Genomic DNA, 22,794 nt, shown 5'->3' with positions numbered 1-22,794 from the left:
AGTCCTCATGCCTCCTTGCAGCATGCCTAAGGCACGTTCACGCAGATCAGCAGGGACCCTGGGCATCTTTCTTTTGGTGTTTTTTAGAGTCAGTAGAAAGGCCTCTTTAGTGTCCTAAGTGTTCATAACTGTGACATTAATTGCCTACTGTCTGTAAGCTGTTAGTGTCTTAACGACCGTTCCACAGGTGCATGTTCTTTAATTGTTTATGGTTCATTGAACAAGCATGGGAAACAGTGTTAAAACCCTTTACAATGAAGATCTGTGAAGTTATTTGGATTTTTACAAATTATCTTTGAAAGACAGGGTCCTGAAAAAGGGACTTTTCTTTTTTTGCGGAGTTTATAATACGTTTGCCATCTTACTGTATCAACATTTCATAAAAATTCACAATATATATTGAACCAAAATATAAATGCAACATGCCACAAACGATTTTACTGAGTTACAGTTCATATAAGGAAATCAGTCAATTTAAATAAATAAATTAGACCCTAATCTATGGATTTCACATGACTGGGCAGGGGCACAACCATGGGTGTGCCTGGAAGGGAGACAGGCCGAAGTGGGAGCCAGGTGGTCTGCGGTTGTGAGGCCGGTTGGATGTACTGACAAATTCTCTAAAATGACGTTTAAGGTGGCTTATGATAGAGAAATGAACACTAAATTCTCTGGAAACAGCTCTGGTGGACATTCCTGCAGTCAGTATGCCAATTGCACGCTCCCTCAAAACTTGAGACATCTGTGGGATTGTGTTGTGTGACAAATCTGCACTTTTTCAAGTGGGCTTTTATTGTCCCCAGCACAAGGTGCACCTGTGTAATTATCACGCTGTTTAATCAGCTTCTTGATATGCCACACCTGTCAGGTGGATGGATTATTTTGGCAAAGGATACATGCTCACTAACGTAAACTAATTGTTGCAAAGAATTTGAGAAAAAATAAAGCTTTTTTTGTGCATATGGAACATTTCTGGAATCTTTTATTTCAGCTCATGAAACATGGGACCAACATTTTACATGTTGCGTTTATATTTTGGTTCAGTAAAGTTAGTTGAACATTATAGTAGCCTAGGCTAAACATGACAGGCCATACATGATAACCCAAAACAGATATGAGTTTACTGAAGAGAAACAAACCTTCCCTGTACAAAATCTAAATATTTGCCAAACAAACTATATATTCAACAAGTGCTTTTCAACTGGCTTCTTCTGGTACAGAGTCTGTAGCTGTAATGGACTCTGTTGGTACAGGATTTATGTATACTTCCCTGTGTAGTAGACAGAGTATCTGAGCTACTCTCTATGGCTGTAAATGCTGTATCTGAGCTGGTGTCTACTGGTCCAGAGGGTGCACCTGAACTGTAGTTTACTGGAGTAGATAGTGTACCTACAGTTGAAGTCGGAAGTTTACATACAACTTAGCCAAAGACATTTAAACTCCGTTTTTCACAATTCCTGACATTTAATCCTAGTAAAAATTCCCTGTCTTAGGTCATTTAGGATCACCACTTTATTTTAAGAATGTGAAATGTCAGAATAATAGTAGCAAGAATGATTCATTTCAGATTTTATTTCTTTCATTACATTCCCAGTGGGTCAGAAGTTTACATACACTCAATTAGTATTTGGTAGCATTGCCTTTAAATTGTTTAACTTGGGTCAAACGTTTCGGGTAGCCTTCCACATGCTTCCCACAATAAGTTGGGTGAATTTTGGTCCATTCCTCCTGACAGAGCTGGTGTAACTGAGTCAGGTTTGTAGCCCTTCTTGCTCGCACACACTTTTTCAGTTCTGCCCACAAATCTTCTATGGGATTGAGGTCAGGGCTTTGTGATGGCCACTGCAATACCTTGACTTTGTTGTCCTTAAGCCATTTTGCCACAACTTTGGAAGTATGCTTGGGGTCATTGTCCATTTGGAAGACCCATTTGCGACCAAGCTTTAACTTCCTGACTGATGTCTTGAGATGTTGCTTCAATATATCCACATCATTTTCCCGTCCTCATGATGCCATCTATTTTGTGAAGTGCACCAGTCCCTCCTGCAGCAAAGCACCCCCACAATATGATGCTGCCACCCCCGTGTTTCACGGTTGGGATGGTGTTCTTCGGCTTGAAAGCATCCCCCTTTTTCCTCCAAACATAACGATGGTCATTATGGCCAAACAGTTATATTTTTATTTAATCAGACCAGAGGACATTTCTCAAAAAAGTACGATCTTTGTCCCCATGTGCAGTTGCAAACTGTAGTCTGGCTTTTTATGGCGGTTTTGGAACAGTGGCTTCTTCCTTGCTGTAAACTTCTGACCCACTGGAATTGATTGTGATACAGTGAATTATAAGTGAAATAATGTAATTACTTGTGTCATGCACAAAGTAGATGTCCTAACCGACTTGCCAAAACTATAGTTTGTTAACAAGAAATTTGTGGAGTGATTGAAAAACGAGTTTTAATGACTCCAACCTAAGTGTATGTAATCTTCCGACTTCAACTGCACATGCTGTGGCTCTGAGACCAGCTGACTATCGTGGCCTGCTTCTATCAGGAGTGTCTGTACTGTCTGACATTGAGCTAGTGGGTCTCCTCAGACCTGATAGGTCAGGTGTTCCTCTCTCACTGTCTACCTGACCACTGCTCCTCTGTGTTCCCATTGTTTCCAACACACTTCCTTGTTCTACACCCATATGATAGCCATGAGAGAGTCTTTTACTTGATGATTTTGGGGCAAGCGGTGTTGGGGGATTGTGGGGTGTGGCGTTGTTTTAGGAGAAGTTGGGTCTTGATGTATGGGAATTTAGAATGGAGGTGTTTGTTTGGGATAAGTTAGGTTCTTTCACCTAGTCTCTCTCTGGACGCTACACTTAGTCCATTCTCTGAGGGATTGGTGGAGACCTCTGACCGTCAGTCTGGCTGTTGTGTGTGTGGCTCTGCTGGATTCCTCCTCTTGGTCCTCTGACCCTGGCTCCACCTCAGAGTAGATGTCCTCCTGTTGTTGGTCATCACCTTCTTATTTTCTATATTCCTTTTCTTCCTTTCCTTCCTTCTGTCTCCTCATCTTCCCTTTAATCCCTCAATCGCATTTCATCTTCCCTATGTCTCTCCCTCCCTCTCTCCATCGACATCTTCACTCTTCATCTCTCTCTCAGTCATTTCCATTGTAACTTTCCTCATGTAACCCCTGGTCAGCTCGGTTCCCCCACTGTTTATCCTGAACCTGTTGGGAGAGTTAGATTGCGGTTCAGGCTGTATCCATCGCTGGCACGTGACATCTGAGGGGTCTTTGGATGGGGTGAGATGAGGCCATCCTCTTCCTCACTCTCTTTCTTCACGTTCCTCTCTCTCCCTCCCCGTCTTCACATTCCTTAGTCGGTGTCCTCATCTGATATTTAGGCTGGTTGTAACCTCGGCCCTGATTCTGGTCATTTAGTCTCAACTGGCTATTACTCACAGTACCACCTATGTTATCAGTAGATCCTGCCTTGTCATAGTCCAGTAATGGGTTCTTATCTCCCTCACTATCTCTGTTTCTCACACCTTCCCTGGTCTGGTTGACTATGTCCTCTACTTTAACCCCCGGTTATTGTTCCAGTAATGGCTGCTTCTCCTTCTCCCCACTCTCTGCATGGCTGGTTCCCACTGCCTTCTCTGGATCCTCTTCAGAGTGGCTAGTTCCCCCTGCTTTCTCTGGATCCTCTTCAGAGTGGCTGGTTCCCACTGCCTTCTCTGGATCCTCTTCAGAGTGGCTGGTTCCCCCTGCCTTCTCTGGATCCTCTTCAGAGTGGCTGGTTCCCCCTGCCTTCTCTGGATCCTCTTCAGAGTGGCTGGTTCCCACTGCCTTCTCTGGATCCTCTTCAGAGTGGCTGGTTCCCCCTGCCTTCTCTGGATCCTCTTCAGAGTGGCTGGTTCCCACTGCCTTCTCTGGATCCTCTTCAGAGTGGCTGGTTCCCACTGCCTTCTCTGGATCCTCTTCAGAGTGACTGGTTCCCACTGCGTTCTCTGGATCCTCTTCAGAGTGGCTGGTTCCCACTGCCTTCTCTGGATCCTCTTCAGAGAGGCTGGTTCCCCCTGCCTTCTCTGGATCCTCTTCAGAGAGGCTGGTTCCCCCTGCCTTCTCTGGATCCTCTTCAAAGTGGCTGGTTCCCACTGCCTTCTCTGGATCCTCTTCAGAGTGGCTGGGTCCCCCTGCCTTCTCTGGATCCTCTTCAGAGAGGCTGGTTCCCCCTGCCTTCTCTGGATCCTCTTCAGAGTGGCTGGTTCCCCCTGCCTTCTCTGGATCCTCTTCAGTGGCTCGTTCCCCCTGCCCTCTCTGGATCCTCTTCAGAGTGGCTGGTTCCCACTGCCTTCTCTGGATCCTCTTCAGAGTGGCTAGTTCCCACTGCCTTCTCTGGATCCTCTTCAGAGTGGCTGGTTCCCCCTGCCTTCTCTGGATCCTCTTCAGAGTGGCTGGTTCCCCCTGCCTTCTCTGGATCCTCTTCAGAGTGGCTGGTTCCCACTGCCTTCTCTGGATCCTCTTCAGAGTGGCTGGTTCCCCCTGCCTTCTCTGGATCATCTTCAGTGGCTCGTTCCCCCTGCCCTCTCTGGATCCTCTTCAGAGTGGCTGGTTCCCCCTGCCTTCTCTGGATCCTCTTCAGAGTGGCTGGTTCCCACTGCCTTCTCTGGATCCTCTTCAGAGTGGCTGGTTCCCACTGCCTTCTCTGGATCCTCTTCAGAGTGGCTGGTTCCCCCTGCCTTCTCTGGATCCTCTTCAGAGTGGCTGGTTCCCACTGCCTTCTCTGGATCCTCTTCAGAGTGGCTGGTTCCCCCTGCCTTCTCTGGATCCTCTTCAGAGTGGCTGGTTCCCACTGCCTTCTCTGGATCCTCTTCAGAGTGGCTGGTTCCCCCTGCCTTCTCTGGATCCTCTTCAGAGTGGCTGGTTCCCCCTGCCTTCTCTGGATCCTCTTCAGAGTGGCTGGTTCCCCCTGCCTTCTCTGGATCCTCTTCAGAGTGGCTGGTTCCCCCTGCCTTCTCTGGATCCTCTTCAGAGTGGCTGGTTCCCCCTGCCTTCTCTGGATCCTCTTCAGAGTGGCTGGTTCCCCCTGCCTTCTCTGGATCCTCTTCAGAGTGGCTGGTTCCCCCTGCCTTCTCTGGATCCTCTTCAGAGTGGCTGGTTCCCCCTGCCTTCTCTGGATCCTCTTCAGAGTGGCTGGTTCCCACTGCCTTCTCTGGATCCTCTTCAGAGTGGCTGGTTCCCCCTGCCTTCTCTGGATCCTCTTCAGAGTGGCCGTCATCCCCAGGGTTCAGCCCACGTTGAGGCGTGTGGATGTGATGTCTGTTGGGGATCAGCTGTGATACCTCCAAAGGACCAGACAGATCTGGTCTCAGGGTCTCCATTGGCTTTGCATTGGTCTGGATATGGGAATGTTAGAGAAAACAAAGGAGATGAAAGAAGGCAAAGTCAATGGCTGTAGAGGTATGGAGAGCCAGCTTATGATGAAACCTTGTCTATTTCAAATCTTCTCTCATTTAATGAGACAGGTGGGCCCACCCGAAAGTACCGCATGTCATGATGACACTCACCTGTTTTGAACAAGGAGAGAAGATTTGAAATAGACAAGATGACGGCGTACACATTGTTGGATTACTTCATGGAGCAAAACATTTATTGTTTTTGAATAATGGAGCATTTTCTATCTGCAAACGCACCTCCTGCAACTGGACATGGATATTTCAGACGATACATTTGACCGAATCAAGAACGAAGATAGCATCGGCAAGTTAAGGTTGGTCGAAAATCCTCTGTGCTACACCAAACAGTACCTAACCTGTCACTCCCAGAAATGGATACCAAAAATCTTTGACTAAATCACATTATCTGGTGTAACACTCTGTAGCTATGAAACTGAAAAGCAACGTCAGGCAAAGTGACAGATTCCCCACTGTGCACAGAAGTCATTTCAACATCTAGTTTTGATTTTCATTTGGTTGAGTTGTCAACTAACGTGAATTCAACGTAATATCAATAAAACATTTCACCATGTCATTGGATTTAGGTTCAAAGTTGGGTGAAAAAACATGAAATTCCTTGTAAATCCAATCCGTTTATGGTGTAAATTGAACATCACATTTAATTTTTTGTTGAAATGACATAGTAACAACATAGATTCAACCAGTTGCTGCCCAGTGGGATGCTTTAGTCTAAACTGAACATAATGAATAGTGTTTGACCTGAAATCATTATTTGATCCTGAGAGATTAAATCCAACTTAATGGAGTAAAAGACAAATATAAACACCATAGTATTACTGAAAGATGTGGGCTTACCTTTGTAACACTTCTTGTTGATAAGAAATACTCCAACAACAAACAAAACTAAGGCCAGAACACCAAAAGCAGCTAGTATGGGGATCCATGGAATCCCTATAAAACACATGTAAACACAAACACATGTCAGATTTATCTGTGACTGTCTCTTTGTTTCTCTCTACTCACAAACCTGCATAGTTCTCCCATCTGATATATGATTGCTATCATACTGGTGTTCTTATCACGGGGACTTTTGGAGAGAGCTGCATATAGGGTTTGTTTATAAAACAATAAAAATATAACCAGAAACAGAAATGTCTTTAAAAAGTGTGGACTAACCAAGGTTATTGTTCAGCACTTTAACAGCACATGACATAGTCGTTGGCAACCTTTTTGTGCTTGAACCTTTGAGATGTTTCGCTCCCGAGTGGCGCAGCGGTCTAAGGCACTGCATCTCAGTGCAAGAGGCATCACTACAGTCCCTGGTTCAAATCCAGGCTGTATCACATCCAGCCATGTTTGGGAGTCCCATATGGTGGTGCACAATTGGCCCAGCGTTGTCCTGGTTTGGCCAGGGGTAGGCCGTCATTGTAAATAAGAATTTGTTCTTAATTGACTTGCCTAGTTAAATAAAGATTACATTTAAAAAAATGTTACATCCCCTTCTTTAGCTAGTACCTAAAAAGAGGTCCCGATCCATCATTGGATCACAAGTCCTGACCATCTATTTAGGTAACAATGACTTAACAATGAATTTCACTCTCTGCTGAAAGGTCTGTATTTTTCCACCAATCAAACCCTCTGCCTCATACACCCCGCTGAGCTGCTGGGTCAACTGTCTGATAGTGATTTCTCCTGTTGTAGTGTTCAATGATGTCTTCTCTTTAAAATCACGAAATTCCTGTATCCTGACAGTGTCCCATTCCACCGCCTTATTTCCACCATGTTTCCAGAGGATCTCCTGTAAAACTCCACCACGGATCCCAGGATTAATAATGACATTCCTTTGTGATGACATAACGTGTTGGTGAAGCTGCAGCTGCTATGGGAAAAGAGCAAAGTTACACCTTTAGAAATAGAATCAGAATTCCGGTAGATCTACTTAAATTCTATTTATATGGTTGCATCATCACTCTTAACATGTCATATCTTGTCCTAACATTCAGTTGTGAACCTTTTACCTTTAAAATGGTAAAATGGTAAAATGGTACAGTCAATATAGTTCACATGTTCTTATAATGCACACCCTTAACTCAGCTCAATAGTCTGCACCCTAAGAAACATTAAAGAAAAACTGTCTCCCGCTGGATGGCTGTGTCAAAACATATGTCAGTTTACACTCGACTGAAATCTCCTCTTTGTTTCACTTGAGTGTGTCTAGTCTATAATTATGAATACCTGCGGGAAATATAGTCACTTACCATTCATTAATTATGCAACAGAAGATGGTGACTAATACTATTACAGTTGGAATTGATCGTCCTTGGTCAGCCATATCCCATAAGTGAGATCCATGTAGTCAAAGTGATAGTGTTATGTCTTCATTTTTTATATATGGAACTACACCTCAGGCATTATTGAAAGTCGGGACAAAAGAAACTTTTTCTCACAACTTTGTTTTTGTCACGATCGTCGTTGTAATAATGGTCGGACCAAGGCGCAGTGTGAGTAGCGTTCCACATCTTTTATTAGAAAGTGAAACTTTGCAAAATACAAAACAAACAATAAATGTATAAACAAACCTTGACTACAGCGATGCTACGTGCACTAACTCAAAACAATATCCCATAAACACAAGTGGAAAAAACAGCTACTTAAATATGATCCCCAATTAGAGACAACGATTACCAGCTGCCTCTAATTGGGAATCATACACAATCACCAACATAGAAAAATAAACCTAGAACCCCACATAGAAATAATAAACTAGACTAACCCCCCCAGTCACGCCCTGACCTACTCTACCATAGAAAATAAAGACTCTCTATGGTCAGGACGTGACAGTTTTTATATTAACTTCTGAAATATATCTTATTTGTATAGAGCAAAGTATCAGCCCTCACACCATGTAAAGGATCAAGTAAGCTCTTAATTAAATGTTTTTCTTCATAAAATGCACCTAAAAAATAAAAAATGTATGTTGGTATAAAAAATGTACTGTATACTGTACCAACACAATACATTATGTTGATGTGCTATAATACAGTGGTGAAAAAGTACCCAAAAGTCATACTTGAGTAAAAGTAAAGATACTTTAATTGAAAATGACTAAAGTAAAAGTCTAAAGGTATTTGGTTTTAAATACACCATTTTGTCTAAATATAAGAGAAACAAAGCGTCCCGTACAAAGCCTAATATTTTTGTTAAAAACAACTATTTCAACAAGTGCTTTTAACTGGTTTCTCTTGGTACAGAGGCTGTAGCTTTACTGGTCTCTATTGGTACATTTTCCTCTGTAGTAGACAGAGTATCTGAGCTACTCTCTATTGCTGTACATGTTTTATCTGAACTGGTGTCCACTGGTCCGGAGGGTGCACCTGAACTGGACTTTCCTGGATTGGATAGAGTACCACTGCCCACCTTTGGACTAAATGCTGTGACTATAGGAACAGCTGACAATCCTGGACTGCTTCTATCAGGAGTGTCTGTACTGTCTGACATTGAGCTAGTGGGTCTCCTCAGACCTGATAGGTCAGGTGTTCCTCTCTCACTGTCTACCTGACCACTGCTCCTCTGGGTTTCCATTGTTTTCACTACGCTTCTTTGTTCTACACCCATCTGGTTGCCATGTCTTATAGATGATGGTTTTGGGGCGAGAGGTGGTCGGGGGGCTTTGCGGGGGAGTGTTTGTTCGGGAGAAGTTGGGCTCTTTCCTTCCTCTCCCTTCTCTCCTTTCTGTGTCTCCTCTCCTTTCTTCCCTCTTTCTTCTCCCTCTCCTTTCATCTGCTCTTCTTCATTATTTTCCATCTCTCTCTCCTGTCTCTTTTTTTCTCCTCCATCACCTCTCCTATCTGTCTCTTCTTGTCCCTCTCCCTCCTCTCTCACTAAATTATCTTCTACTACCTTCTCTTTCTCAACGCGTTCTCCCTCCTCTCTTGTCGCCACCTCCTTTCCTCCGCTCTCCTCCCCTGTGTCTAAGGTTTTCTGGGACATAAGCTGTCCATCTCCCTCTCCATCTCTCTCTGTGCCATAACCAGCCATGCTTTGGTCAGTTCCTCTCCCATGATGCCCTCTGCTCTGCTGTGTCTCCAGAATCTGTGGGTACGGTGAATTATAGTTAAGGCTGCTCCGAGGTGGCTTCGGAGGAGCAGTTTGGCCAGTATTCTCGGTAACACTCCCCAAGGTAACGTTCATGTTCTGTTTGGATTCTGCGTTCTGCTCTTTTTCTTCCCTCTGTTGCTTTCCGGACTCCCAAACCTGATTCTGGTTGTTCAGTTTGAATGGGATATTACTCACAATAACATCTGAATCAGTGGATCCTGCCTTGTCTAGTAATGGTTTCTTCTCTCCCTCACCCTTGCCAGTTTTCACAGCCTCACTGGTCTGGTTGATCTGATTGACCCTATCCTTTACACTTGTGTTCTGAGTGAGTTCTTCATCTAGTAATGGCATATTCTCCTCTTCACTAATCTCTGCCTGGCTGATTGCCACCGCCTTCTCTCGATCCTCTTCAAGATGGTTGGCATTCCCTGTTCTCCGCAAATCTAGAGGAACAGGGATGTCATGACCGGATTGGAAGGTATCAGCTGTTGTGTGACCAAGGGAGCCGACAGATCTTGATTGATCCACAGAATTTGCTTGACCTTAGTTACAAAAACAAGGCAGAGGAAAGAAGGGAAGTCAGTGGGTATGCAGGTATGGAGCGACTAGAGGGCTTAGAAAGAAAGGGAAATGCAACTTCAGACAAAGTGTCAGATTTTCTTCAGTTGATTATGAGTCTAAACCGAACACAATGAATCAACACAATGTCAATACAACTTCAAGAGACTCATAATACAGAACCCTGTTATAAGGTATTACTGTCCTTAATGAAAGACATGGGCTTACCTTTGGAACGCTTCTTGATGAGCCAGATCACAACCACAACAGCAACCAAAAACAAGACACCTGCAGCAATACCAGTGTAGATGTAGATCTCAGGATGACCTGACACACACACACATACAGACAGATACACACACGTCAAGTTACATGGTCAAGTGGAAACTGAACAAAGGAATTCCTATTTCTTTATCAACAGCATCGAAATACATCATTTAAACTTGACTAAATATTCCAACAGAATGGTATTCACTTCACAAAACCCAAACCTTCTATATCTCGGCTATCTCTCTTGGCCAGGCAGTCATTGCTGTTGTAGGTCTGTGTCTTCTCACTGACTGGGTTCCTGGCCTCACAGGTGTAGCTGTCTGACTCTGGGGATGTGATGTAGTGCTGTCTAGTCTGCTCCTGGCACCACATCTCCTCCTGGTGGTCAGACCAAGACCAGCGGTACTCCACCAGTGGACCTTCAGCACTGCAGCGAAGTGTTGCCACGGTACCGTTCAATTCACAGGTGACTTCAAGTTGTGATACTGGGTCTGTGGATGGAAATGGAGGAGTATGTCACATAGCAGAGAACACGTGGTGGTGCACACTCACTGTACACACTCGCACACACACACTGTACACACTGTACACACACACACACAATGTACACACACACACACACACACAATGTACACACACACACACACAATGTACACACACACACACACACACACAGTACACCCCCCCCCCCCCCCCACACACACACACACACTGTACACACACTGTACACCCACACACACTGTCTCTATCTCTTTACAATGTGTTTGTGTTCCCAGTTTCTCTGTTAGCTTAGTGACAACTGTTGGACTGAACGTTTTGCACAATCATGGAAATGGCGGCATTATTTCCTCTCTCTCTCTCTCTCTCTCTCTCTCTCCCTCCCTCCCTCCCTCCACAAACCTGAATGGCTGGTTCTAGGCCAGGGCATCTGATGTGATTGCTATCACCCTGGAATTCTTATCATGGGGGCTTTTGGAGAGCGCAGCATAGGCTTAGTTTATGTTTGAGAAATTAAATAAAAACAAAACCAGAAACAAAATGTATTTCAAAAGTGAGCAACTCCTCAACAGTACTTATCATACTACAAGCCAGTGGTTGCCAACCAAATGACTTATGACCCAAACGTTGGTCCTGATTCATACTTTAGGAAACCTTGACTCACCAATGACTTCCACTCTCTGCTGAAAGATCTGTATTTTTCCACCAATCAAACCCTCTGCCTCATACACCCCGCTGAGCTGCTGGGTCAGCTGTCTGATAGTGATTTCTCCTGTTGTAGTGTTCAATGATGTCTTCTCTTTAAAATCACGAAATTCCTGTATCCTGACAGTGTTCCATTCCACCGCCTTGTTTCCACCATGTTTCCAGAGGATCTCCTGTAAAACTCCACCACGGATCCCAGGGTTGATGATGACATTGCCGTTTGTGATGACATAACGGGTGGTGGACTGTCCAGCTGCTATTGGATGAGAACAGAGTTACATCACAGTTAACATGACATAGTCACATTGCCCTCATATGGTATAAATGGGCTGATTTATTGTAAGGAACAATGTTATTACCCTGTAATACAACAGTCTTCCCCCCTAGTAACTTTTCTAGACAGTGTACAAAGGCCCCAAAAGCAACACCCGGCACAAAATGCAGTAACTGAAACCAAAAATATTTGTGTGCGGGGAAACAGAAGGTGTGGGGAATAGATGGTGGGTAAACTCTAGCAAGGCTAGTAATTAGCCTAAATTCAGTTGTAGTATTTTCCAGTTGTATAAAGTACTTAAGTAAAACTACTTTACTTAAGTAATTTATGGGGGTATCTGTACTTTACTATTTTTTTACAACTTTTACTTTTACTCCACTACATTCCTAAAGAAAATAATGTAAAAATTACACCATACTTTTCCCTGACATCCAAAAGTACTTGTTACATCTTGAATGCTTAGCAGACAGGAAAATGGTCCAATTCAAACACATCAAGAGAACATCCCTGGTCATCCCTACTACCTCTGATCTGGCTCAATAAACACACATGCTTCCTTTGTAAATGATGTCTGAGTGTTGAAGTGTGCCCCTGGCCAAACACAAATGCTTCCTTAATATAAGGAATGTGAAATGATTTATACTTTTACTTTTGATACTTGAGTATATTTAAAACCAAATACTTTTAGACTTTTACTCAATTAGTATTTTACTGGGTGACTTTCACTTTTACTTACTCACTTTTGCTTAATTTTCTACTAAGGTATCTTTAATTTTACTCAAGTATGACAATTATGTACTTTTTCCGCCACTGATATTCTGAATAACATTTATGTCAACAAAAGAAAATACATTCGTAAGCAAAAGCAATAGAAAAAGTCTAACAATACCAAATATGTTCCAAGAACAATCCATCAAAGGATTTTTCTAGGACAGGAGAGCAGTGAAGGTGCGTCGATCATGGATCAGCGCGTCCAAACACCTGGTCTCACTAGACTGAAATCTCAGCTTTCTTGAATTGTGTATAATTGTATAAATAGTCTACTAGCCCGGGGAAATACATTCACTTACCATTGACGAATTGTCCGCCATAAATGCAACAGAATATAATGACTAGGCCTATTATACTGGGAGTTGATATTCCTTGGTCAGCCATCGCCCGCAGGTGCGATCCATATGAAAGTGAAAGTGTTTCTTTCTTTTGAGAACTATTATGGTTTCGTCGTGTTTGTGCATGCTCACATAGAATGTAGTCGACCACGGTGACCTGCTGAGGTCAAGGAAAGGACATTTGGATGTAAATTCTCACTTTGACTGGTAAACATTTGAAAAACGTACAACAATTCGCAGTTTGGGGGAAGGCAATTTGAATTTCCAAAGTGCAGGTGATGCAACTACATTTATTGAACACTAGATGTAGGCATAGTTCTACAATCCATGAAAACTGAAGTTCACTGGCTTGCCCTATTCCCATTCAAGCCCAGTCACCTACACCTGGGTACTTCTGGTGGATAGAGGAAAAGAAAGACATCAACACATTCTGCAATATTGCTTTCATTTGTCCAATCCTTTCAGATGTGCTCTCCAGTAGGTATATAGGGCTCAGTTTGGAATTGGTAAGTGATTACAGTGTATGAGCTTGCCACTCCTAAGTACAGACCCAGGGTCAGTTTTGCATGATGACATAGTGTTAGGTTGAGAAAGGAAAAGCTGATCTGAAAAAGTAAACTTTATGAGTAATATCCTTCGTTTTCGTCTTCTTTTTTGTTTATGAAAATGTCCTAATATGGAGTTTTGTGGCATTTAATGCCACACAATGAATGTAGCCTAGATGTCTATTTTGACATTAATGAATGTAGCCTAGATGTCTTTGTTGACATGAATTTTAAAAAACGTTTTGTAATAAGAGGTTGTGTTTAGGACGTGCCTGAGAAAATCCGTGTTGATACTGATGAGAAGATGAAAAGTTTGTTTGAAGATTATTTTAAGATATGACATTTCTGCACTGCTGAAGGAGTAGATACATACAGGGCCTGCTGATTGGATCATTTCCTCTTCTGAGACACACACACACACACACACACACACACACACACACACACACACACACACACACACACAGAGACCCAGGAATGGGTCTGACTACTAAACTGAAACCTGTACATTTTTCTCACAGTACATGTAGTAACAACACAATGGCCTGTACATTATCACTGGCATTCCTTGTCCTTCATGGATTTATCGCTCTTTCAGCAGAAGGTAAGACACTCTCACTCTAACCCTCCCGTTATTTGAGAAGAGGATGTCTATTGATTTGAAATAGAATGCTTTTCATTTAAATGATCATCAAATAGGGTCAATCTGGTAAATAAACCTATTGATGGTCACATTCATGGATTGCTATTGAACCTTTACATTTGATCACAATTGATTTGAGCAATGTTAGGGAGAAAATGAACAATGACGTGGGCATGAAAAATGACATTGAAAATGTCTCTTCTGTGGTGCCTCTATTACGTGTTATCTTGTAAATATAACAATGTCATTTTTTAACATTTTACCTTTATTTAACTAGGCAAGTGAGTTAAGAACAAATTCTTATTTTCAATGACGGCCTAGGAACAGCGGGTTAACTAGCTTGTTCAGGGGCAGAACGACAGATTTTTACCTTGTCAGCTCGGGGATTCGATCTTTGATATCGCAATTTTATCTCATTATTAGAATGATTTGTATGGATGTTGTAAATGCTATTTAGATATTTTAAGATCATTATGTGGTACAATACTTATTATTTTGCTGAAGTGTTTTTTCTCATGACAATGTAATTTATTTTGACCAAGATTAACATCCTGTTTACTCAAGGAGAAGGCTTAATCTGTCCATCTGTGTCTGTGATATTGTCCCCAGATAGGCCATTTGATTTGAAGAGGTCCTGTTGTTTTAGTATCTGTGGCCTTTCAGAAAGGCATGTTCTGTTTCAAACACCCAGGAAACAAGAACAGGAAGATGTAATAGAATGATCTGGGTTACTGTGGCTAACCCAACCAGTTGAACATGTCTTTTCATACAGTGGCATTATTTGAATTCGATCCAAGTTAGAAACACTTGGTATAAGTTGTGACACTTTATTTTATGGGCCTGTTTTAGAGCATATTTGCCTGGTAGTTGGCCTAATTGACAAATGATGAGGAACTAACAATGGACAGTTGTACTTGAAATGAACTTATTTTACTTTGAAATGTAGAATACATAATTGGTCATTTATACTGTAGACAAATGCTTGACCAAAAATGTCAATAATAATAATTGAATTTGATCACATTTTTTAATTCTTTATTGACCCCAAAATGTAATAAAAGTATGCTACCGTCAGCAACAGAGAATTATTCTGATCTCTTTTCTTCTCTTCTATCACAGATTCATGCTTTCATTATTTGCAACCTGGAACTGACTTCACCATCCCTCTTAATTACAAGGAATTGAGTTCGAAAGAAATAACCTGGAAACACAATGGCAATGTTATATTTAAAAGAAAGAATGGAATGTTCAAACCAGGCAAGGCTGAGGACATCTTAGATGATGGGTCTCTCCAGCTCAAAGACCCGAAGTTGACAAACGAAGGTACTTATAAAGCAGAGGTGTTCAACAGCGACGGGAAAAACATCCTAGATCGGTCCTTCAGACTGTGTATGAAGGGTAAGTCTCTTTCTCTCTTTCTTTCCAACCATACAAGTACCGTATCCTCTCCTTTAGAGACACTGACATTTTGTTTCTCTCCAGAAAAAGTCTCCAAGCCCTCAGTGAAAATAACCTGTTCTGATAAGGACGTAATCTTTACCTGTACCTTGACCAACACTGAGGGAGTGACTTTCAAGTGGAGCCAGAACGGACAGCCTTTAAATGGGAAAACAGAAACAACCTTGATCATCGGTCTGAAACAACTGAAAGCGCTGGACACCTTCACCTGCTCTGCAGTCAACGAGGTCAACGAGGAGACAAGTGACATCGTCAAACCAACATGCAACGGTACAGTATGTTTTGAAGGGCTCAATTGCAATTCTCTTTGTGTATCTCTCTGTCTCTTTCTCTCTGTTTCTTTCTCTCTCTCTGTTTTTCTTCTTCTGTTTTCAGGAAAAAAAGCGATCAATATTTAAGATTGGTGGAGCACCACATAAAAAAGACAAAAAGACAGTAAAACATCTAATTTGTCTCTCCTCTGCCCCACCCCTCATCCCCCACCCTCCTCTCAGCTGTCTCAAAATCGGGTGATCATGGTTTACTGTTTGGTTTTGATTTCTTGACCATGGTGTGCATCCTGGCCGGGGGAGGGGGCTTGGTACTCCTCCTCATCATCATCACCTTGGTGTGCTGTTGCCTCAGCCGACGCAAGAGCCCGATGCGCTTTGAAGGTAATAGCTTTAGACCAAAGCTCAAATGTCTATGACTATTGTGTTGGTGTTCTGCGCAGAAACATTTAAGGTATCTACAGTATCTTTCTTTTGTTCCGTCCCACGTTTCATCTGTTCATTCTCCCTCACAGAGGAAAGAGCGTTGAGATTAGCCCCCATGACCAAGACCCAGCATCCTTACCACCCAGAGGGCCAGACAAAGCATCCTTCTCACCCAGAGGGCCAGAAGCAAAGGCAGAGACCTCCCGGTGGGGCCCCACCTGGTTCCACGGGCCCCAGGCCTACGGCCAGGGCCTCCAGCCAGGCCGAGCCCCAACCCAGAGCCCAGGCTCGAGGGAGGCCTCCACAGACACCAATGGATGACGATGTGGAGCAGCCCCCACCGCTACCCCAGCCCAGGAAGAAAGGCCCTCACCCCCCCAGGCAATGAGCCTGGAAACAGGTTTAGCCTTCTGATCCAAGGAAAGGAGTTCCAGCAGTCTACATGTTGAAAATGTTGTTATTTAAAGAATAGAAAAGGAAGGGAAAAAATACCCACACAGTGTTCTATTGTACAAATTCATGTAATTATTTTTACACTAGTTTTTATATAAATTAAATATTTTTCTTCCAATGCCTTTTCAAAATTCTGTTTCATTGTTTTTATGTTGAATTGAGTGTTTATCAAAATCAACCATAGGTTGTAGCCTACCTATCTATCCACCTCCTCTTGAAGTAGTGACCTTAACTTGATGTCTGTGTGGTTGTCAATAAAAAGTAAGGAATTACAGGCACATAGTCATTGACTGAATTATGTGATTGCCAACCACAATGCTAATGATGAAGCTGTGCTTTGAGGCAATGTATGGCATCTTTCGATGATTAATAGCTGACAGAACTGTGTTCACTACAAATACTATTTAGAGTATTGCAATTACTTTCAAATACATTTAGAATTTAGTATATGGATATTTTTCTTTGAAAGTACAAGTACACTAAACAAAAATATTAAGGCAACATGTAAAGTGTTGATCACATGTTTCATGAGCTGAAATAAAAGATCCCAGAAATTGTCCTTATGCAAAAAAAATAGCTTTTCCCTCTCAAATACTGTGCACAAATCTGTTTACATCCCTGTTAATGATCATTTCCGCTATGCCAAGAGAATCCATCCACCTGACAGATCTGGCATATCAATAAGATGATTAAACAGCATGATCTTTACACAGGTGCACCTTGTGCTGGGGACAATAAAAGGCCACTCTAAAATGTGCAGTTTTGTCACACAACACAATGCCACAGATGTCTCAAGTTTTGAGGGAGTGTGCAATTGGCATGCTGACTGCAGGAATGTCGACTAGAGCTGTTACCAGAGAATTGAATGTTCATTTCTCTACCATAAGCCACCTCCAACGTAGTTGAATTTGGCAGTACGTCCAACCAGCCTCACAACCGCAAACGTTGTGAACAGAGTGGGCAGGCATAAGCTACAGACAACGAACACAACTGCATTTTATCGATGGCAATTTGAATGCACAGAGATACCGAGATGAGATCCTGAGGCCCATTGTCGTGCCATTCATCCGTCTCCACCTCATCTTTCAGCATGATAATGCACGGCCCCATGTCGCAAGGATCTGTACACAACTCCTGGAAGCTGAAAATGTCCCAGTTCTTCCATGACCTGCATACTCACCAGACATGTCACCCACTGAACATGTTTGGGATGCTCTGGATCGACTTGTACGACAGCGTGTATTTGAAAATAGTTTAAAATAGTATTCTATTTATAGAAATACTTTCAAATAATCTAGTTGATTCGAGCAGCATTATTTGAAAATACTCAAATACACAGGAAATAAGTATTTCAAATACAAATAATTAAAATGCAAATGTATTTGAACCCAGGTCTGATATTTTTTTTTTTTGTAACAGTATTTTTATTGGAGTTTCACAATTTTCACCCATATTAAGAGATACAACAACAAAGACAAGGCAAAAAAAACAGCACTCACTTATACATATCAGTATGTATGCACGCACGTAGACACACACACACCATTTTCCTCTCCCCGCTCAGCGCTTCTCTCACCTCATCCCCCTCATTGCGTCTCTCAATACATATATTTTAAAGAAACAGAAACAGAAAAAAAAAAAAATAAGCTCAGTTTAAACCAAGAAGTTGGGTTCCCCACATGGACCGTACAGTGTCATTCTGAAATACATAGATCACCCTTCTAAGAGAATCCTTGCAGCATAATAGCTGATACTTCAGGTTCTAGGTAATTTAGGTAAGGTTCCCATACTTTGTAGAACTGATCTGTCTTAGAATGCAATGTACATGTCAGATATTCCAGCGGCACCCATTCAAATAGTATCTTATGCCAATCTTTAATAGAGGGAACCTTATCACTAATCCACTGTAAAAGTATGTTTTTCCTCGCTGCGAAGGTGAGGATGTTGTAAAGCCTCCTCTTACCCACAGAAGTAACATGCCTACTAAGGAGACCTAACAGTAGAGAAACTGGGTCCAATCCAGGTCTGATAGTTAACAATTGCAAGATGATAACAATAGTTCTGAAAATGTTTCCATTCACATCATTGTTCATTTGAGTCATTCTCTGTAGTCACACCTGTGAGTAAAGCTCTCATGTAATCTCTTGTTTTCCTGTAACATCGCTGAGGCCTCTGGGCTGTGGTTTTGGCACAGCACCAACCCATAGCATACAGGGAGCAAAGATGCTGAAAGCAACACTTATCTGAAGCCCTCGCTTCCACACATCTTACCTTCTTTTCCTCTGTGTGTGGGAGGGATGTGACGCTGTGTGTGTGTGTGTGTGTGTGTGTGTGTGTGTGTGTGTGTGTGTGTGTGTGTGTGTGTGTGTGTGTGTGTGTGTGTGTGTGTGCGTGTGTGTGCGTGTGTGCATGTGCATTTGTGTATGCTGAACTGCACATGACTGTTAACACAGGTTTTTGCACCCATTTTTTTACAAGCATTTTGCTACACTCACATTAACATCTGCAACCATGTGTATGTGACCAATAAAATGTAATTTGAAAAAACCTCTCCATCACACGCCTGTTCACAATATAAACCCTAGATTACGCTTTGCTTCCATGTTCATTTATTCTGCTTGCATGACTATTCAACAGTAATAGTGGAAGTGGGTGGGCCAGGGACCCACTTGTGGGCTATTAACGTTTTCCTTTGGGTCACATTTAAACTAGTTAGTTGATAGAAATCTGAATATGTTCCTGAAAGACTTTGGCTGGGTCACGGACAGCGAGTAAACATTTGGGAACCAGTTTGATGACAGACCGCTAGGAGTCACAATAAAGTTAACCGAACGTAGCAGGCGTAAGAGAAACGCATGAACGGAGTTCCCACATCCAGATTTACAGCAGAAAAGGAAGCTAGGTTTAAAATAGCTGTATCCCTGATACACGCTGAGGCTACAGTAAACTCAGGTTTATCACTCAGAGCCATGTTCGACAGTCTGAACTCTGACCCCTAAACTAATCACTTCCCGTCTCTGGGTTAAATCATTGTGCCCTTAGGCACAGATCTAAGATCAACCTACCCACCCCAAATCCTATAGCCATAATCGTTAGGGAGAAAACACAAAACTGACCTAAGATCAGGTTCAAGAGGCAACTTGGACCTACTGCCTAAAACAAAGTGAGAAGGCTGTGGTTTGACCTTCAGTTTCCTATCTGGATTGTTAATATTGTACAGTCAGTCACTTTCAGTTAATCACACTGAGGTACTAAGGCTTCAGCCTTCAGACAGAGACGTTATTCACATGCATTCCATGTTAAAGATAGGTAAGGAGAAAATGGGTCAGAAAGACAAGAGCCGTGTGTTTGTGTGTGTGTGTGTTGTCAGTCCCTCTGTTGTGTGGCCCAGGGTAAATAGAGGACTGGGTGACTGTGTGTGTGATGTGACCGTGAGCCGATACATCCACCGTTTGGCTTTGGGCACCTGCCAGCCGTGCGCCTGTCCCCAACACACACACTTGCTGCACACACAAACACACACCAACACACACACACACCAACGCTCAAATCAAATGTTATTCATCACATGCTTCGTAAACAACAGGTGTAGACTAACATTGAAATGCATAGTTACACACGCATGCACACATACACACACACACACACACACACACACACACACACACAGTCGTGTACAGCTTACCAAAAATACAGTCCCATTAAAAATCCTATTTTCCCCAACCCTAAACAAAATGTCCCCAGTTGGTCAAATTTTTGTTTGTTTACTATTTTTGTGGTGTCTTTCTGTTCTGTATCTATGGACGTGACCCAACTAAGATTTGTTAAAGGCAATGGTATTGCTGTTGTGAGTAGTTGTGTAGTTTTGGGTACCGGTTTCTTTGGTTCCTCAATATACATTTACCATATTACCATGTAGGCTATGTGTTACAGCACTACTTTTGGTGTCCCCCTCAGGAATTGCTCTTGAGAAAATTTCATGTAATTGTCCCCCCCAAAGTTGATATCAGATTTTCGCCCCTGTATCAACAGTGGACTAATGAAAATATCGTTTTTGAGTTAAATTCCCCTTAAAGACTTGAAACTACACACATTTTAGTGACCCCTTGTAGATGTGAAATGATCTGACAGCAACATTTCAATAGGCTAACGTTACACATACTGTATCGATGATGATGATGATGATATTCTGTAGGCCTATTAATAGCCACTAGTGAGACCACATGAGATGAGATTTGGGACAGAGCTACCTGTGAAAATCCCGCCGCTACTCCCTTCCTCCAAACTGACTTCCGGACAAGGCAACGTTGTTCCCTCCCTCTCCCGTTCCAAAACCAAACACTGATTAACGACACTCAGTATGAATTATGCGAGCGTATACGGTCGCTACCAGCGGACTTTCACTGTACGCGCGTCCATTTAACGGATATCTGAACGTCTACTCGCCAGTGTCGGTTCTCGTGGACAGAGCATTTTGGGGATTTTTGAGAGGTCGCCGGTGGTTGGGATTTTGAACTGAAGGTCCGAGAGGACTCCTTTCACCCGGTGGCGGATTTGAATGACAAAGGAACTAACTGGGAGTTAAAAAGACGCAAATTTGGAGGATGGAAAATCTATCTCTTCTACTCATGTTTTTATCGATGGGTAAGTTATATTTGAAAAAGGGTTGTCAAACGGTCTGATAATGTCGTCATAACGCGTGTGCTGTAGTTTAGTGGGAAATATTTGATTGACATGCACACGCGGGCACGTTTTCACTTAAAACCTGATAATCTCCATTGACAAAGCAATTAGTCAAATTCATTTAAAGGCAACGCTATCAACGTATCTTTACTGATCATGCTGTTTCTCCTAAATTAATTACACATGACAGGGAGTTTTTTCCAAAACGAGCCTTTTTAATGTGAATAGATTGTCCCACGCCCAACTTCCTCGTTACATATAGGCTACCGTGGTTGGTCACAGGTGAGGGTGTGTGGCCATTTTCCATTTCAGCGCTTGAGAGCCTCAAATCCCAGTCGAACACTTTTAATCGTTCAAAGGAGAACGAGCGAGATAACTTTTAATTAATTTAATGACATCAATTAAGATGACAAGCCTTGACAATGGTCCAGTTACATGGAGACACCATAACACGCGATGGGTAGCCGTCCAATTCGCATAGATCCCCTTGGTCAGTTGACAATTTAACTAATGTAGTGGAACTTGGAATGGCGCACTATCCACAACTGATGGACTTCTCTGTTATTAGTCATTGGTTATCATATCTCAGTGATCAAGGCAGGAATATCCTTTTCGTTTAGTTGACCGGACCCATTTTATTTCACAGCGGTGTCAGATTGTGTAGGATGGGGAGTGTGTGTGTCTGTCAACATATACTCTGCGTCGCAGAGGGCTTCCCTGTGCCAGTGTGTTTGTGAGCGTCTGAGTTTTTAAATGAGTGTGATACTTTGAGATTATCAAATGTTTCCAGTTAACATGTCTCCAGCCTTCCGGGAGCAGGGGTGTGTGCCCGTCCGCCCTTCCCTATTGCGTCCGCATGGTTCCCAGCCGAAACCGTTCGGAAGAGTTCGTGCATATAATATAACTGAATATTTTTCGTGTTTTGTTCAGTGTACATGTAAAGTGTTGGACCCATGTTTCATGAGCAAAAATAAAAGATCCCAGAAATGTTCCATATGTACAAAAAGCTTATTTCTCTCAAATTTGGTGCACAAATCCCTGTTTGTGATAGTTTCTCCTTTGCCAAGATAATCTATCCACCTGACAGGTGTGGTATATCAAGAAGCGGATTAAACGGCATGATCATTACACAGGTGCACCTTGTGCTGGGAACAAAATGCCACTTTAAAATGTGCCGTTTTGTCACACAACACAGGGCCACATATGTTTTGAGGGAGCGTGCAATTGGCATGCTGACTGCAGGAATGTCCACCAGAGCTGTTGACAGAGAACTGAATGTTAATTTCTCTACCATAAGAGCCAACTTCTGCTGTGACGCAATTACGTAGGCACACAGAGGCCAAATTGAGCTCGTACTG

The 22,794-nt window shown here is 42.6% G+C and overlaps 3 protein-coding genes across 3 annotated transcripts in view; 2 read left to right on the top strand and 1 right to left on the bottom strand.

Annotated features, from left to right (window-relative positions):
* Nucleotides 1-7,949: 7,949 nt before the first annotated feature.
* On the bottom strand, nucleotides 7,950-13,016 carry LOC145861139 (uncharacterized). Its single transcript, XM_082962951.1, has 5 exons — nucleotides 12,921-13,016; nucleotides 11,536-11,832; nucleotides 10,595-10,864; nucleotides 10,332-10,430; nucleotides 7,950-10,087 (listed from the first exon to the last, which is right to left on the bottom strand). The coding sequence occupies exons 1-5, from the start codon at nucleotides 13,003-13,005 to the stop codon at nucleotides 8,676-8,678; spliced, it is 2,163 nt and encodes a 720-aa protein (XP_082819077.1). The 5' UTR covers nucleotides 13,006-13,016; the 3' UTR covers nucleotides 7,950-8,675.
* A 912-nt stretch (nucleotides 13,017-13,928) lies between these two features.
* Nucleotides 13,929-17,031, top strand: LOC106575562 (T-cell surface antigen CD2). The gene is made up of 5 exons (XM_014152141.3): nucleotides 13,929-14,108; nucleotides 15,267-15,545; nucleotides 15,630-15,875; nucleotides 16,100-16,258; nucleotides 16,390-17,031. The coding sequence occupies exons 1-5, from the start codon at nucleotides 13,982-13,984 to the stop codon at nucleotides 16,686-16,688; spliced, it is 1,110 nt and encodes a 369-aa protein (XP_014007616.1). The 5' UTR covers nucleotides 13,929-13,981; the 3' UTR covers nucleotides 16,689-17,031.
* Nucleotides 17,032-21,051: 4,020 nt separating this feature from the next.
* ptgfrnb (prostaglandin F2 receptor inhibitor b) overlaps nucleotides 21,052-22,794 on the top strand; it is a 48,565-nt gene continuing 46,822 nt past the window's right edge. The window contains exon 1 of the mRNA XM_045697831.2: nucleotides 21,052-21,397. Coding sequence (XP_045553787.1) covers nucleotides 21,358-21,397 — 40 coding nt within the window. The 5' untranslated portion in view covers nucleotides 21,052-21,357. The remainder of the gene's footprint in view (nucleotides 21,398-22,794) is intronic.

The sequence above is a fragment of the Salmo salar genome, chromosome 16 (genome assembly GCF_965601325.2).
Source record: "Salmo salar chromosome 16, fSalSal1, whole genome shotgun sequence".
NCBI lineage: Eukaryota > Metazoa > Chordata > Actinopteri > Salmoniformes > Salmonidae > Salmo > Salmo salar.
The sequence above is the reverse complement of the archived record's forward strand: the minus strand, read 5'-3'. Positions and strand labels throughout refer to the sequence as shown.

What these genes read in the sequence shown, in the direction of transcription:
- LOC106575562 (XM_014152141.3), top strand. Translation starts at nt 13,982, where the DNA reads ATGGGTCTGACTACTAAACTGAAACCTGTACATTTTTCTCACAGTACA. An exon ending in CTTCAGACTGTGTATGAAGG is followed by an intron (nt 15,546 to 15,629) that starts GTAAGTCTCTTT and finishes GTTTCTCTCCAG; the next exon opens with AAAAAGTCTCCAAGCCCTCA. An exon ending in GAGCCCGATGCGCTTTGAAG is followed by an intron (nt 16,259 to 16,389) that starts GTAATAGCTTTA and finishes TCTCCCTCACAG; the next exon opens with AGGAAAGAGCGTTGAGATTA.
- LOC145861139 (XM_082962951.1), bottom strand. Translation starts at nt 13,005, where the DNA reads ATGGCTGACCAAGGAATATCAACTCCCAGTATAATAGGCCTAGTCATT. An exon ending in TGGCGGACAATTCGTCAATG is followed by an intron (nt 11,833 to 12,920) that starts GTAAGTGAATGT and finishes CTCATCCAATAG; the next exon opens with CAGCTGGACAGTCCACCACC. An exon ending in AGATAGCCGAGATATAGAAG is followed by an intron (nt 10,431 to 10,594) that starts GTTTGGGTTTTG and finishes TGTGTGTGTCAG; the next exon opens with GTCATCCTGAGATCTACATC.